Source organism: Borostomias antarcticus (genome assembly GCF_949987555.1).
Source record: "Borostomias antarcticus genome assembly, chromosome: 26".
In the NCBI taxonomy this organism is placed as follows: domain Eukaryota; kingdom Metazoa; phylum Chordata; class Actinopteri; order Stomiiformes; family Stomiidae; genus Borostomias; species Borostomias antarcticus.
The window spans coordinates 10,227,047-10,243,320 of NC_140259.1; the positions used below are offsets into that span (position 1 = coordinate 10,227,047).

The 16,274-nt window shown below is 48.3% G+C and overlaps 2 protein-coding genes across 2 annotated transcripts in view; both read left to right on the plus strand.

The window, feature by feature from the left end:
- Positions 1–7,566: 7,566 nt before the first annotated feature.
- On the plus strand, positions 7,567–8,952 carry LOC311326349 (claudin-7-A; the record flags this gene model as incomplete). Its single annotated transcript, XM_084459238.1, has 4 exons — positions 7,567–7,789; positions 8,092–8,256; positions 8,371–8,446; positions 8,790–8,952. 4 exons carry the CDS (start codon positions 7,567–7,569, stop codon positions 8,950–8,952), a joined length of 627 nt encoding a protein of 208 aa, XP_084315364.1.
- Positions 8,953–11,260: 2,308 nt separating this feature from the next.
- The window catches only part of p3h2 (prolyl 3-hydroxylase 2), a 52,979-nt gene continuing 47,965 nt past the window's right edge, over positions 11,261–16,274 (plus strand). Inside the window, exon 1 of the mRNA XM_084459223.1 lies at positions 11,261–12,113. Coding sequence (XP_084315349.1) covers positions 11,457–12,113 — 657 coding nt within the window. The 5' untranslated portion in view covers positions 11,261–11,456. The remainder of the gene's footprint in view (positions 12,114–16,274) is intronic.

Below are 16,274 nucleotides of genomic sequence, written 5' to 3' on the forward strand. Positions count from 1 at the left end.
TACACTTGAGCCCGCACCCTAATACACTTCACCCAGCACCCTAATATACTTCACCCCGCACCCTAATACACTTCACCCCGCACCCTAATACACTTGAGCCCGCACCCTAATACACTTCACCCCGCACCCTAATACACTTGAGCCCGCACCCTAATACACTTCACCCTGCACCCTAATAACTTCACCCCGCACCCTAATACACTTCACCCCGCACCCTAGTACACTTCACCCTAATACACTTCACCCAGCACCCTAATACACTTCACCCCGCACCCTAATACACTTCACCCCCGCACCCTAATAACTTCACCCCGCACCCTAATACACTTCACCCCGCACCCTAATACACTTCACCCTGCACCCTAATACACTTCACCCCGCACCCTAATACACTTCACCCCGCACCCTAATACACTTCACCCCGCACCCTAATACACTTCACCCTGCACCCTAATACACTTCACCCCGCACCCTAATACACTTCACCCCGCACCCTAATACACTTCACCCCGCACCCTAATACACTTCACCCCGCACCCTAATACACTTCACCCCGCACCCTAATACACTTCACCCCGCACCCTAATACACTTCACCCCGCACCCTAATACACTTCACCCCGCACCCTAATACACTTCACCCCGCACCCTAATAACTTCACCCCGCACCCTAATACACTTCACCCCGCACCCTAATACACTTCACCCCGCACCCTAATACACTTCACCCCGCACCCTAATACACTTCACCCCGCACCCTAATACACTTCACCCCGCACCCTAATACACTTGAGCCCGCACCCTAATACACTTCACCCCGCACCCTAATACACTTCAGCCCGCACCCTAATATACTTCACCCCGCACCCTAATACACTCGAGCCCGCACCCTAATATACTTCACCCCGCACCCTAATACACTTCACCCTGCACCCTAATACACTTCACCCTGCACCCTAATACACTTCACCCCGCACCCTAACACACTTCACCCTGCACCCTAATACACTTCACCCTGCACCCTAATAACTTCACCCCGCACCCTAATAACTTCACCCCGCACCCTAATACACTTCAGCCCGCACCCTAATAACCTCACCCCGCACCCTAATAACTTCACCCCGCACCCTAATACCTTCACCCCGCACCCTAATACACTTCACCCCGCACCCTAATACACTTCACCCCGCACCCTAATACACTTCACCCCGCACCCTAATACACTTCACCCTGCACCCTAATACACTTCACCCTGCTCCCTAATATACTTCACCCCGCACCCTAATACACTTCACCCCGCACCCTAATACACTTCACCCCGCACCCTAATACACTTCACCCTGCACCCTAATACACTTCACCCTGCACCCTAATACACTTCACCCTGCTCCCTAATACACTTCACCCCGCACCCTAATACACTTCACCCTGCTCCCTAATATACTTCACCCCGCACCCTAATACACCCTTATACACTTGAGCCCGCACCCTAATATACTTCACCCCGCACCCTAATACACTTCACCCCGCACCCTAATACACTTCACCCTGCTCCCTAATACACTTCAGCCCGCACCCTAATACACTTCACCCTGCTCCCTAATACACTTCCCCCCGGGGGATCGAACCAGGAAACGGGCCAGAGGCGCCTAGCAGAGCCGGTTGCCCCACATACCTGAGATACTGATGGTTCTCCAGCAAGTGGCAACACCACCGCACTGCCCCCTCCCTGTTATGTCATCCACGCATACATGGTCTCTCTAAAGAGAGATATCCACACACCACAGCCCCTGGAAATTACACTTTTCTTGGAAAATACATCAACTCATATGTGGATGAGGCCTAGATGTGTGTGTTTATAATACCCTGTAGTATAGTCACAATCTCTTCACACGTGTGGCTGTAGAAAGTAATGTCACACACACTACCAGAAACAATGACTGAAACTGAAGAGCACATTTCAGTCCTAGTTTCCAGCTGCATGGGGAACAAGTGAGAGGAGAATCGTAGTTCTGCGGTTCTGCTGGGAACAATCAGTCGGATGATCGTGTTCTGGGTGGAGTATTACAAGTTTGATCATGTAATCGTGATCTTTGCCACCGTGCTGCGGCACAGAAATGTCACGTTTGATTAAATCGGCTGTAGTAGTTATACCACAGGTGTGCAAGTACCCTACACGTACTGGCTTTCAGACAGTATCCAAATAAGTGACTGGTGCTATTAACATTTCAATAGCCTATTGGCTACAGACATATTATACTCCAATATGTATAAATAGCCTACTGTACTAATATATAGGCCTAATGCACAGTATATATAATAAGTAAGTAAGTACGTTTTATTTATATATATATATATATAGGCCTAATACACAGTATATATGCCTAATGCACAGTATATATTCCTAATGCACAGTATATATGTCTAATACACAGTATATAAGCCTAATACACAGTATATATGCCTAATGCACAGTATTTAGCGGCCCATCTCATCCCGGGATCCATCTGTAAGATAATATCGTGTTACTGGAGACTAGTCTTTTAGCAGCAGGTGTCGGCTAGTCTGCGGTTACTCAAGTCAATCAATAATACGGAAGATTAATCCAACGAAATGCATCACCTGACCTGATCCAACACAGTATCACACACTTCCGTGACCACAGGAACACAAGATCACCTGGAAATGGACAAACTGGACATGTTTGCATTCTCAGATAAACTCCTTACCTGTCCGAGCGCTGCGGCGTCACCAATTCTTCCTGAAATTAATAATTGTATAATCGAGCTGGTCAATTCAATACAATGACACACACACACACACACACACACAAAACAATGTCACTCCGTTTCAGTTCATTAAACGTCTGGACTAATTTGCCATCCAATGCTTTACCTGGGAGGAAGGTGAGGGAAGGAACGTCCCTGAAGAAACGGTACCCGCCCATCATTGAGTCAGCAGAAGTAACGCGCTCAGCCGTGAGAACCCGTGAGAACCCGTGAGAACCCGCTCACCCTTCAGACGCAAACTCGGCCAAACCAGCGGATATAACAAGAATGTTTACTGAGTTATTTACCTCTGCAAATGCGAGCCGAGCCTTTAACGTAGTACATCATTTACATCTGCCTCGATTGAGAGACTAGAGCCTCAGGCTCGTCTTCAGGAAAAACCGGTAGGATAGAGAACACATGCAGACAGGCTATCAAGTCTATAAGAACATAATCTTGGCTTCTATGATTGTTAATATAGGCCTAGTTCACTTTTATTTTATCTGATCGTGTCATATAAATGACACGCGTTCCCCTTCTGTTGAATTAAGTTTGGTAGATTGATAAACTGTCACAGAAGTTATCAGTCGTGGGGCCACACCTGGGATCATGTTATTGTCCTGACTTGTCACACAGCCCCAACTGTTCCAGAGAAAGGTTGGCAATATATTCCGTTTGTCCCTCAGTATTCTGGGTGCCAATCGAGTTGAAATGCCTATAAGCTCCACTGCTGGATGGTGGTGTGGTCGAGGATGGTGAGATGAGAACATTCCCACCATTGGGTGTAAAAATAGTCGGTCTGTTTGGCTCAGGGCTCGATGAGAGATGCAGGAATGACATCAGACTGGTTTGAGAGCTCAGTCCTGAGGCTGCTGCTAGATGCACGCCAAGACAATCTTGAGATGCTGCTCAGTCAAATCCTTTAGACCGTGCTCTCTATTTAGCTTTACAGCTGATTTTCATATTGGTCTACAAATAAACTATAATAGTCCCCGTCAAAGCAAGGCAGGGGCTTTTAATACACACTTCATAATCAAAAGGTCGTGGCCTAGAGTTTAGACTAGGTTATAAGATGCGACACTCTGTCAGGCGTGTTGTTCCTGTAACCGCCGTAAGAGGGCGCTCGACTCATTTTGGAATGAATCTGCCAAACTTCAAAGGCGATTGATCCAGTCAACATGACCTTGACGACTACGAATCAAGATAAAAACGCCCATTCTTGTTTGCATTGTAGGACTTTGATTTCACTAACATTTACTACACTTGTATCACTAGTGATCGCTATATTCTGTAATGGTATAGGCCTACTGGCCATCGGGGACAATTAGATAAACACTGTATTAGGAAAAGTTTTATTTTCTAAGCCCTGTACCCCTCCCAGAGGCATGGACACTGGGCTAGTGCCCTTCTGCCCCTCCCAGAGACATGGACACTGGGCTAGTGCCCCTCTACCCCTCCCAGAGACATGGACACTGGGCTAGTGCCCCTCTACCCCTCCCAGAGACATGGACACAGGACTAGTGCCCCTCTACCCCTCCCAGAGACATGGACACTGGGCTAGTGCCCCTCTACCCCTCCCAGAGACATGGACACTGGGCTAGTGCCCCTCTACCCCTCCCAGAGACATGGACACTGGGCTAGTGCCCCTCTACCCCTCCCAGAGACATGGACACAGGACTAGTGCCCTTCTGCCCCTCCCAGAGACATGGACACAGGACTAGTGCCCTTCTGCCCCTCCCAGAGACATGGACACTGGGCTAGTGCAATAATGAGTTAATGACTGCTCATTAACACACACATGAGCACACACACACACACACACACACACACTATCATTTACACACTATGAAGAGTCAACCTAGTCCCTATGACTGTTCTGTAGGCTACAGTATCAGTGAAAATCAGCATTATATATCATAAATCATACACCACCAATTGTTGTCTGGAAGTGACATATAACACAAATTCCAACTTAAATTTAGTACTTTCTCTCCCACGCTACCCGCTACCCTGTCGCAACCTCTGCGTGCAGGAAGACATCACCCTTCCCAGAATGCAGTGCGTGGAGACTCATAACTCAGAGTCATAGGCTGCTTGAGGCAAGGCTCCTAGTCCTCGTATGGCCTCACGTTGGGCTCAGTGAAGAAGGCCCTCGCGTGGTGATGAGGGCCCACAAGCCCCTCCTGCTCCTCAGAACTCAGAAAAAAGCACCTGGATTTTTATCAAACTTAGCTGTGATTAGTTATAGTCATAGTTATCTTTATTTGTTACACACGTATTATTTACAACTGGTCAGGTTGCCCAAAGCGTCGGTTTCATCCAAACATGAAGTCAACAACTGACCAGAGGAAGGAAACAGACATGTAGAACTCCTCTAAGGGTAACGAGCAACAAGAATAGTCAGATAATAAGGAAAATACAAAATTAGCCTAATGCAAAATAAATACTGAGCCGTTACAATAATATAGCATTAGCCTAATTATTAGGTGTGGTTTCTTACCCTTTTCCCATGACATATATGACCTGCCAACTCTTCTCCGCGCAAACTGTCACAGTGTTGTGATACAGGGTGTGAGCGCACAGCTACAGTAGGTACAGTTTGAGGTCTGATAGTGGTGGGGGGGAGCGCTTGTTTTATCCCCCAGGCTTTTCTGAGTCTGATGAAGTGTGTTGATACTCTGACATGTATGGTTCACTGTGCAGAGTCCAGCGATAAGAGAGGTGAACAGAGCATTGGGACCTACAAAACAATGAGGATCTACCCTACCCTGTGTGTGTGTGTGTGTGTGTGTGTGTGTGTGTGTGTGTGTGTGTGTGTGTGTGTGTGTGTGTGTGTGTGTGTGTGTGTGTGTGTGTGTGTGTGTGTGTGTGTGTGAGAGAGAGAGAAAGAGTATACTTGCCTGCTTGTGTGCCTGTGTATGCTTACACTGGGGCGGCTGTAGCTCAGTTGGTAGAGCGGGTCGTTCAGTGATCGAAGGGTCAGCGGTTCGAATCCCAGCTCCGACTGTCCACATGTCGAAGTGTCCTTGAGCAAGACACCTAACCCCAAATTGCTCCCAATGAGCAGGTTAGCACCTTGCATGGCAGCTGCCGCCATTGGTGTGTGAGTGTGTGTGTGAATGGGTGAATGAGAGGCCATTGTAAAGCGCTTTGAGTGCCGCTAAGGTGGAAAAGCGCTATATAAGTGCAGTCCATTCACCATTTACACTTGTGTGTGCTTGCGTGTGTGTGCGTGCTCCTCACTATAGCTTGTGATTTGGTGTCAGTGACCACAGGAAGTACAGTGGGAGTCTGTGGGTCAATCAGCTGTTTGTCATGTGATGACCATGTGACCAACCCTTCAGTTTGTCAACTCAAAAGTGTGTCACAATACGAATCACTCTCGCAGCGTGTGAGTTCAGAGTTCACACGGTGTATGACCTCTCTCTCTCTCTCAACTGTGGTGGTGGAAAATAGTTGTCATGCAAGGTGTTTGTAGTGTCGGGAGAATAATCATAAACACCAATGATCTTTACTCCTGCCCTGCTGTATACAGTACATATTAAGGGATTAAATAATAGCATGTTTGAATTTAATGTATCTCTATGGAACGGTATGGAATCGCTTTGGATTGGAGTGAAGTGAACTGAAGTGAGACCAACGATGTGAGACCAACCCTGATGTTCTACCTGGGCCTTTAGTACGGTCTCTACTGTCTGTTCTCTCCAGGTCGTCCTTGGACGAGCCCTTCCTCTGCACCTCCTGATCCTCCATACATCTGGCCAGCTCGCCGGTACGTTCCGCCCCTGCGTCTTTCTTGAGTACGTCCCCGTACGTTAGTGTGGGACGCCCTCGTGACCGACGCCCGTGTGTCGGCTCCCACAGCACCCGTTTCCTGGCTGGGGGCTCCTGGTGTCTCTGGCAGTGACCAACCAGCCTCGTTCTCCTGGCTGCTATGTTCTCCCTCCCCCTTGGTGACCCCCCATACAGAAGCTTGTTGGTGACATGCTCGCTGTTGTTGATGTTAAGTACTGAACGCAGCGTTCTGGTGTGGCAGCCATCTAGGGACGTCTGCAGGGTGGTCTTCAGGATCCAGCACTCACAGCCATAGTGAGAACGGACTCTACCGTCACACACAAGTTTGGTTTGTCGGGGGAGGATGGAGTTCCTCACACTAGCCATGCCAGTTACTGTTAATGATAACTGCACATATGCAAGTTACATAAGCATTATTGAATGTACATAAGCATTACTGTCAGACAACACGTACTGTATCTTTTAATACAGGGTAAAAAAAACGTTTTAATTTTTGAAGAGTTGCTTTATTTTGTGTCACAATGTTTAATAACTTTCTTTTCGGAGATATTAGAGAGATCACTAAATGTTAACCTACCAAGTTACACCGCCCACTCTGAAATTGTGGTGAATCACTGGGGTGTGGTAACAAAAAACATAAAAAGAAGAAGTCATGAGTTGGTGTTTTTTAGCGAGAGCTAAATTTGTAGTTGCTGAATCTTTTGTCATCCACATGAAAGAATGCTTTGTCACCTTTTACAGTCACCTTGCTTATGTGACATAACTTCCTTGGACATGGACATCCCCCTGGGTTTAAATACAAGCAAGAGAGAGATGAGGGCCAGAACACAACAGATAATGGTCCAGACAACAGCTGGGATGTTTTAAGAGATTTGCATTGGATAATAAGAACAAATATTCAATATCAAAAAGATTGAAAACTGGTCTATTTCTCGTCTGTTTTTATCTTTCTCAACATTTAAGTTTGTGTATTGTTTTGCCATTTTTATAATACTTGAAATATTATGGCAAGCTCAGCAGCTCAACTCATCGGATACGTTTTGGCGTTGATCGGTCTTTCCGCCACCATAGCTGCCACGTTTATGGTTGAGTGGAAACGAGTCTCCCCCAAACAGGGCGACGGTCTCTCTAGGGTAGAAGAGTATCTGGGACTATGGAGGTCGTGCTCTATCGCCCGATCTGGAAACTACGCCTGTGAGCCTTACGAGTCGTTTATCAACCAGAGAGGTAAGTCCACGTCTCTCCTTACGTCTCTCCCGGCCCCTCACTCTCTAAGCATCAGCACAAAGAGAGACCGCCGTCTTAGTTCATTGCTACTCCCTTGTTGAATCATACTGTAGACTAGTTCTTTAATGTGTTGATAAAGTTTAAGTTAGTGAATACATATAGAAAGTGTGGTACCTGTGACAGAAAGGAAAGCTGTTATTGTAGTATCGTGAGGCTTTGGAGTGTTTCATGTACTGTACATAAGCTACATTTTAGTACCCCTAACACCCCCTTCCCCTCACACAACTTGTTCCTGTGTTCAGTTGAGGTGCAGGCCACCCGCGCCATCATGCTGCTCAGTGCCCTGTTCTCCATCTGTGGGGTGCTGGTGGCCACCGTGGGGTTAAAGTGCACCAACTGCCTTAATTCAAACAAGCAGGCGAAGAATAGTGCTACCATGGCTGGAGGAATCTCCTTCATGATTGCCGGTGAGATAGACATAACCTACTGCTTTATTTATAACCATTTAGCAGTGAATTAGGCTAAAGGGTTGGAGAGTCACAGTGCTTCATAATGTCCTCCTCTTGTCTTGGCGTCTCTAGGCTCTTTGGCCCTGTCGGTTACTTCTTGGTTTGCGAGCAACATTGTCCAGTCCTTTGACAACGAAAACCAGGACAGGTCGGTTTAATAGTGAATGTGACACTTGTCATCTTATGACATGAATAGTATGAAGCCATAACTCACTGCAGTAAATGTTAAAGGGATATTCTGGAGTTTTTGAACTAGGGCCTCATGCGACTAACGTGTTGCACTAGCGTTAGCCACCAGTGGAAATTGGGACGACCCAAAGCTATCTACAGCCAAACAGTCAAAAACATTGTAAGTCAAAAATGAGGCCCTAGTTCAAAAATTCCCTTTAACATTTCAATGATACATTGTAGATATATACCTGTATTTTTTCTGAATAATTGTTGGGTAATTAGCAGGATTGAGCCTGAAGTATCTGGTCTTGTCTCTGTAGGTTTGAGTTCGGCAGCGCCCTGTTCGTGAGCTGGACCGGGTCCATCCTCAGTCTGCTGGGCGGAGCTTTCCTTGCGTGCAGGTGCCCGAAACCAAGTATGAGGTCATCCATCAAAAGCCCCAAATTTCAGCCAGCGTCCATAACAGGAACAGACTACGTCTAGGGAACGAAAAGACGACAGAAGAAGTCCAGCACAAGGTCCAGAGCCCCGTTACCAGAGGCGTTGTAAATACTGATGTACTGGACTGTAACGTTGTTTTCATGACTTGTATGTGTGCAACTGATCGAATGTTTATTTTTTTAGTTATTTGGTTTATCTGTGGTTTGACAATAAAAGTCATAAGTTACTGGTGTGTCAACTTTATATTTTGCTGGAACTAAACATTATGCAAATAAACATTCTATTAAATGTGATGTGAGTAAAGCTTCTTTACATTCTGATACACCACAGGTGTTTAAAATAACCGCCTCTTTTTTTCAAAATGTCCCTCTTCCTGATTGGACGGCTGAGCGAACCAACCAATCATCAGTATTGCCTCCACCCTCACTTGGTTTGATCTGGGGTCCTCTGACTTACAAACACACGTGAACTGAACACCTCTCATAAACACTTCTTCCAGCTACTGTACGCCACCGAAAAACTAGCAATTCGATGGCACAGGTGGGCGGTATTTATACTGAAAGTGAGTCATACTGATCTGGACAGTACAACTCTCAGGTAAAGTGCAACTTATATAACATAGTATAGGCGTAAATACTTCTACCATAATCACAAGGGGAACCCATTAGAAGCTCCCCGACTATATCCTTCCATGGGCTATATGCACACCTCCAGTACTTCCTGAGTATCAGACATGCTTCTCTATTTCCTGTCTTACACTATTGGATGAAGTGATTAATCAGGTGTGTCTGACTGCAGCACAATGATCAGGCACACCTGAATAATCACTTCATCCAATAGTGTAAGACAGGAAAATAGAAAAGCATGTCTAATTTCAGGAAGTACTGGAGTTGTGCATATAGCCCATAGCCTTCACCACTGGAAATGTGATCCAATGGCTAGATCACTGCACTGAAAAGCTTCTTTCGTTATGAGGCTCTTGGGCCATTCATTTAGAGCGTTCTGATTGGTCAACTGGTCTGGGCAAGCTCTCTGATTGGTCAACTGAATGGGCTAAAGAGCCTCCTAACGAAAGAAGCTTTTGGGAAACCTGGTTAATGGATTGATTGCCCTCTGCTGAGCGAGAGAACAGCAGGGGGCGCTCCTCCTTCATAGCTGAATAATGTCGCCTGCGAGGGCACTTTTAGAATCCCCCACTGATTTCCACAAGAGGGAGACATTGTCCAGTGATTGGTTGGTTGTGTAGGGGTTACTAGAGGTCATGTTACTGTATACATCGGCACAGCTTGCTGTACACTGGTTTAGGTTAAGTCATATAAACGCATCAATGGAAGAAGTTAACCCCTTATTACCAAGCAAGTTAAAGGCTTTAGATGTATGTGGAGAAAGTACACTACTAGACTACAGGGACTACTTTCTGAGGTGAAGTGTTGGAGTTACCACCCTGTTACCACGGTGACTACGAGGTAGCTTCCTGCCTTTGATCCATGTATTTAGTATGTAGATCCACCTAAGCTTAGCCTACCTGTTTACGTCCCACCCCTACCCACCTCCTCCTCTGCTCTCGAGCTCCTCTACCTGCTACCCAGGGGCCAAGCAGGGGTCTGAGCTGCTCTACCTGCTACCCAGGGACCAGGCAGGGCTCTGAGCTGCTCTACCTGCTACCCAGGGGCCACACTAGGGCTCTGAGCTGCTCTGTCTGCTACCCAGGGACCAGGCAGGGGTCTGAGCTCCTCTATCTGCTACCCAGGGGCCATCCAGGGGTCTGAGCTGCTCTACCTGCTCTCCAGGGGCCAGGCAGGGGTCTGAGCTGCTCTATCTGCTGTCCAGGGGCCACGCATGGCTCTTCTGAGCGACTTGAAGCCCTCTGGCAGATCTGACCCTGTCTCCTGCCTGGACACGCAAACCCATGTTGATGTAATTCATTCTTTCCTTCACTTAATATGGTCAACTATTCATTCCGTTCATCGTTATGGTCAATCATTAATTCCATTCATCATTCCAGTAAACGTCCTTAGCCTAAATGTTTGAACCCGTGACCCGTAAACTCTAACCTCATTGTGATGGGCTATCCGATCTGGTCCCATGTTGTAAATATATAATATTTGACTTTAATAGCCTACAATTCCCCATAAGCTAACTTAAATTATTTATATGTATTTAGTAATACTGTGTAAATAATAAATAAAGCACATCTTTAAAACTCATTTACCTCCTGTAAATAGCTTAGTATCCTACTCTCAAAGACCCACTTCAAGGAGGAACTCAATCTGCTATGGTCATTAATTCCCAACCAGTGGAGAGGGGGGAGGAGTCAGCGGAGTGAGAGTGTGGTCATTACACAAAATGTGTCCCTGGTCCCTGACTGAAGAAGTCCAATTTCCTCCCCCGCTGCCTTCCTGAACGCCGGCGTGACCAAAGGAGGTCTTAAATGGGATTCAGATAGACTTTATAACCGCTTGGCTTATGCGACTCTCAGACTATCCGACCTCGCAAGCCGCTCTCTTCTCCTCGCTTCGCCCTGTAGCCCCGCCGACAAACCAAAGATGGATGTCAACTTTGCCATGGGTGGTATCTTGTCAATCGTCCTTCGAGCCGTCTTGATATCCTCTTCATTTGCTTCGTTAGAGCCATACGATCTTTTATACGACAATGGAGTCATAGCGTTTTACAAAGGCGACTATTCCTCCGTGGTGCGCTTCATGGAGGGAGCGCTGCGTAGTTACGCAGAGGTCCGGCGGACTCGGGTCCGGTGCAGGGGGATGTGCGAGGACCAGCACCCCTTCCACACCTCTCACCCGGACCAGCACCCCTTCCACACCTCTCAGCCGGACCAGCACCCCTTCCACACCTCTCACCCGGACCAGCACCCCTTCCACACCTCTCACCCGGACCAGCACCCCTTCCACACCTCTCACCCGGACCAGCACCCCTTCCACACCTCTCACCCGGACCAGCACCCCTTCCACACCTCTCACCCGGACCAGCACCCCTTCCACACCTCGCACCCGGACCAGCACCCCTTCCACACCTCTCACCCGGACCTGCGCTTCTTCGACGTGGTTCTCCGAAGAGCTTCTTGTCTGAACGGATGCATCGAGGACACAATAGGGACGCAGTCAATGCATAAAGTCAGCGAGGAGGTCGTGCAGGATTTCCAGCGACGCACACCCTACAATTACCTCCAACTGGCTTATCAGAAGGTAAGACGATGCAATGACTGATGCTGACCTCAAACAAACCCATCACGGTTACCCAAAGTGGCATCAACAGCATGGTGAAGTTTTTATTTGAATGCGTAGGTTGGCAGGGCTGTTTGACCCCGGGATCAGGCGCTGGGCTCTTGAACAGCTGTTTCTGGATCCCGCCCATAGCCAGCTGTTTAGTGAGGTCCTACAATCTAGTAGCCGTAGATTAGACCCGTGTTTCAGGGGCAGTTGTATTGTGGTGGTATTATTAAAGCAGGCAATGCAAAGTACCCCCTTACTCAAATCTATAGTTGAGAATGATGCTTAGAATGAACTTATTCTCTCTCTTCCTCACGCACACTCACTCACGCGCGAAGGCTATTTGGGGTAGTTAGTAGCCCCTCCCCCATACCCCCACGCCCCTCCCCCATACCCCCACGCCCCTCCCCCCTAGTCATTTGAACTTTTCCAAAGCAGGGCTCTGCAGCAAACAGGTTGGCAGTGGTAGACAAGCGCATCTCTACGAGATCATGGGTCGTTTTTCATGGCCCAGCAGTGTTCTCAGTCTGCCATGCTAAGCTTTGGCAGATGCTGTTGTTTTTGGCTGCCACGGATTCTTCTGTAGTCCAAGCCAGATCAAGGGAAATACAGTTGCAAAGTCTTAACAATTCCTTTGTTAAACCTTTACTTCCTCAAGTCCTGGTCTCATTAGTTCATTCTTAATATTTAATTACAGTTATTTGGCTAGTACATTTGAAATTCGTCTTGTGTCTAGTGTCAAATCCACCCTTATATGAATGTGATTTGTAATTGAGACGTCTTTAGAAGCCACTGTCCAGTCTACCTGAGGACGGTTGGTGACCTTTGAACTCTGTTGTGGTGACCGTGGACTGGTAGACACCTGACTCCATGTTCTGGAGATGAGGCTTTGCTCTACTAATGTCTGTGGGCAACAATTCTCTCTCTCTCTCTCTCTCTCTCTCTCTCTCTCTCTCTCTCTCTCTCAGCATTTTGGTCTGTTGCACTGCATAACCTCAATTTAGTCGGTCCACACACACACACACACACACACACACACACACACACACACACACACACGCACACACACACTATTTCTCCTCTCTCTCCTTCTCTCTCCTTCTCTCTCTCTGCTTAGTTCCCTCTCACTCTATCATGATGGATTAGTGGTGATATACTCATAAAAGAACAACGTGACAGTCTATAAATTGAACAAGACATCTTTATAGGCGAGGCCTGTCCCAATCCTATAAATATCACTAATCTGTCCCAAAAAAGGGAATATTTTAACACTAAGTCAAAATGAGTGGCATCTGATGTGTTTTTAATCAAAACAAACCATTGACTAATGTTGTTATTGATGTTTTAATCGTGTCTTGGCCTCCCTCGTACATCTGCATGTCTCCTAGCATGTTAGCGTCTTTATGGACGGAGTGACTACATGGCAGAGGTCCTGTGTTGACCTCCCTGCATCTCTGAAGAGAGAGAGGGCCGATCTTAAGCATTCCTCTCGGCTCGCCCTCTAAGAGAACATCAGCGAGGCCACTGTGCGTGTTTTCAGGTGGGTGCGTGTGGTGCTGTTTCTGAAAATAAATAACATTCCTCCAGTATTTAACATTCCAGCCTCACACACCCACCTCTCCACCAAGCTTCTGGCATAATGGCACCTTTCGGCGCGGCAGACAGGCCTACAGGCACCGCCTGTTCTCCTCAGTCAGGCTGGGGCGCGTGTCCCCATCTGGCCCACAATTTAGCTGGGTAAATATTTTGTTTTCCTGTTGTGGCCTATTTGCTTTTCTAAAACGAGAGACTCGCCACCTTGTGCAGGTTTTAAAGGGAGACTCTTGTACGGTCCGGTGGGCCGGCCCTAGGTAGCCCCCTGAGCCGCGTGCTGATTGGCTGAGCTGTGTCCGCTGGCCAGGCCGCAGCAGGATCAAAGGGGCTTCAGCTGCCCTCAACCCGGGCTCACGAGGCCCCGCTCTCCTCTGCCCAGGGGCGAGATGCTCTCCGCTCTCCTCAGCCCGGGGGCGAGATGCTCTCCTCTCTCCTCTGTCCTGGGGCGAGATGCTCTCCTCTCTCCTCTGCCCTGGGGCGAGATGCTCTCCTCTCTCCTCAGCCCTGGGGCGAGATGCTCTCCTCTCTCCTCTGCCCTGGGGCGAGATGCTCTCCTCTCTCCTCTGCCCTGGGGCGAGATGCTCTCCTCTCTCCTCTGCCCTGGGGCGAGATGCTCTCCTCAGCCCGGGGGCAAGATGCTCTCCTCAGACCAGGGGCAAGATGCTCTCCTCAGCCCGGGGGCAAGATGCTCTCCTCAGCCCAGGGGCAAGATGCTCTCCTCTCTCCTCTGCCCAGGGGCGAGATGCTCTCCTGTCTCCTCAGCCCGGGGGCAAGATGCTCTCCTCAGCCCGGGGGCAGGATGCTAATCTCCTTGCCTTCAGGATGTCACTCCGCTGCTCCGTGTCTCTAAGGATTCTGGGAATCGGCCTGAACCAAAGATCCCATTCTAGGGCTCCACTGTGTCTGTGGGGTTTTTAGAAGAATGATTCATTCGATGGTGTAGCTTTTTTGCTCATTTTAAAGTTTGTTTGTGCTACAATATTTAGTAGACAACGACTGGTAGGTGAAAGGGTCACGATTACGTGGTTGTTTTTCAGACCGTCTGAAGCATACCTCCCTTATCACCAGTCCCTTTAAAGATACATGTTCCCCCATGAGTTGATTTGAATGAGTATTTGATTTGAACTCAGTTGAAGTAGCTAAAATGTAAAGCATTTAACATATTAACTCGACTGACAAGTCATCTAAAACGTCGTTCCTCAGTTTAAATGCAAGCTTGCAGTCTGTTTCCGTGGGCAGAAAACAGGTCTGGATTTAAGTGAATACCAGGCTATTCAATTACGCTTTTAAACTCCATAAAAATTCATGTCCCAGTTAATGGCTTGTGAATAAGACTTTCATGACGTGTGAATGGCCGCCGGCGCAGCGTTAATACCACCTCATTATGACTTTTTGTTCAATTCTGTCTGACTGGTCGAGCAGTCAGAAGCAGTCGACTGTTGGATGGGTGTGTTTTGGGGTTGGGGGGGTTGCTGGATTGGAGGATGAGGAGGGGGGGGAGTTCAAGTGATCTCTCCTTTTCCACTGCACAACACAGTGAATCATCCATCTGGTTCATGAGGCCTAGCGTTGCTACAACTACCCAAGCACAACCAACTGAGCAGAAGAAGATGTCTGCTGCGAGTTTGGGATCCCACATAATCTTGAACCCCGGCGAGGAATGTTGGAAGTAGAGGATTTTGGGATGGAAAAACTTTTCTCTCCCTTTTTCTGTCCCCCCACACTCTTATTAGTCAGTCTGTGGGGGGTACTGGAGTCTGAGCTAGTGAAGAAGGGACGAAGGGGTTCTTGATAGATTCATGTCCCTGATTTAGACGTGGAACCATTAGGATGGGATCTATTTCATGACGGTTGTTGTTAGCCAGGTAGGGAGGAGATGTGCGCTCTGCCTTCCCTCCAGAGCTTTCTCCTTGGACTTCCTGTTCTCCTGACAGAAAACTGGAAGAACCGAAAGTTCCTGGAAAATAACGAGTTGGGATCCAGGGCTAAGAACCACACCTGTGTCAAGCCGACTGCTAGCCGCTCCGCTGGCTCACCCTGAGGGCGTGCGCTAATGCCCCCTTCTGCCCCACTGTCAGTGCATGGCTGGCTCCCCCTGAGGGGTGCGCTAATGCCCCCCCTTGCCCACCGTCAGCGCAGGGACGGTCAGGATTGGTCAGGATTGGTCAGGATTGGCACAGGCCGTGCCAGAGGCCTTCTGCATGACTGCCGCTGAGTGAATAACAGCGCTGCAGGAATGTGGGGGCGCTCATTACTGCATCACAGCCGTGCTCTCGCCATGGAGAACCATCAGTGGGAGAGGGGAGGAGAGGCATGAAGAACCATCAGTGGGAGAGGGAGGAGAGCCATGAAGAACCATCAGTGGGAGAGGGAGGAGAGCCATGAAGAACCATCAGTGGGAGAGGGGAGGAAGAACCATCAGCCGGGGGAGAGGGGAGGAGAACCATGTGACCGACTGCTCATGAGGGATTTCACTGTTTGTGAGGGAAGATGAGGCTGCAGGAAACAAACTGGGCTCAGCCGTCCTCTGAAATGGAACTGTGT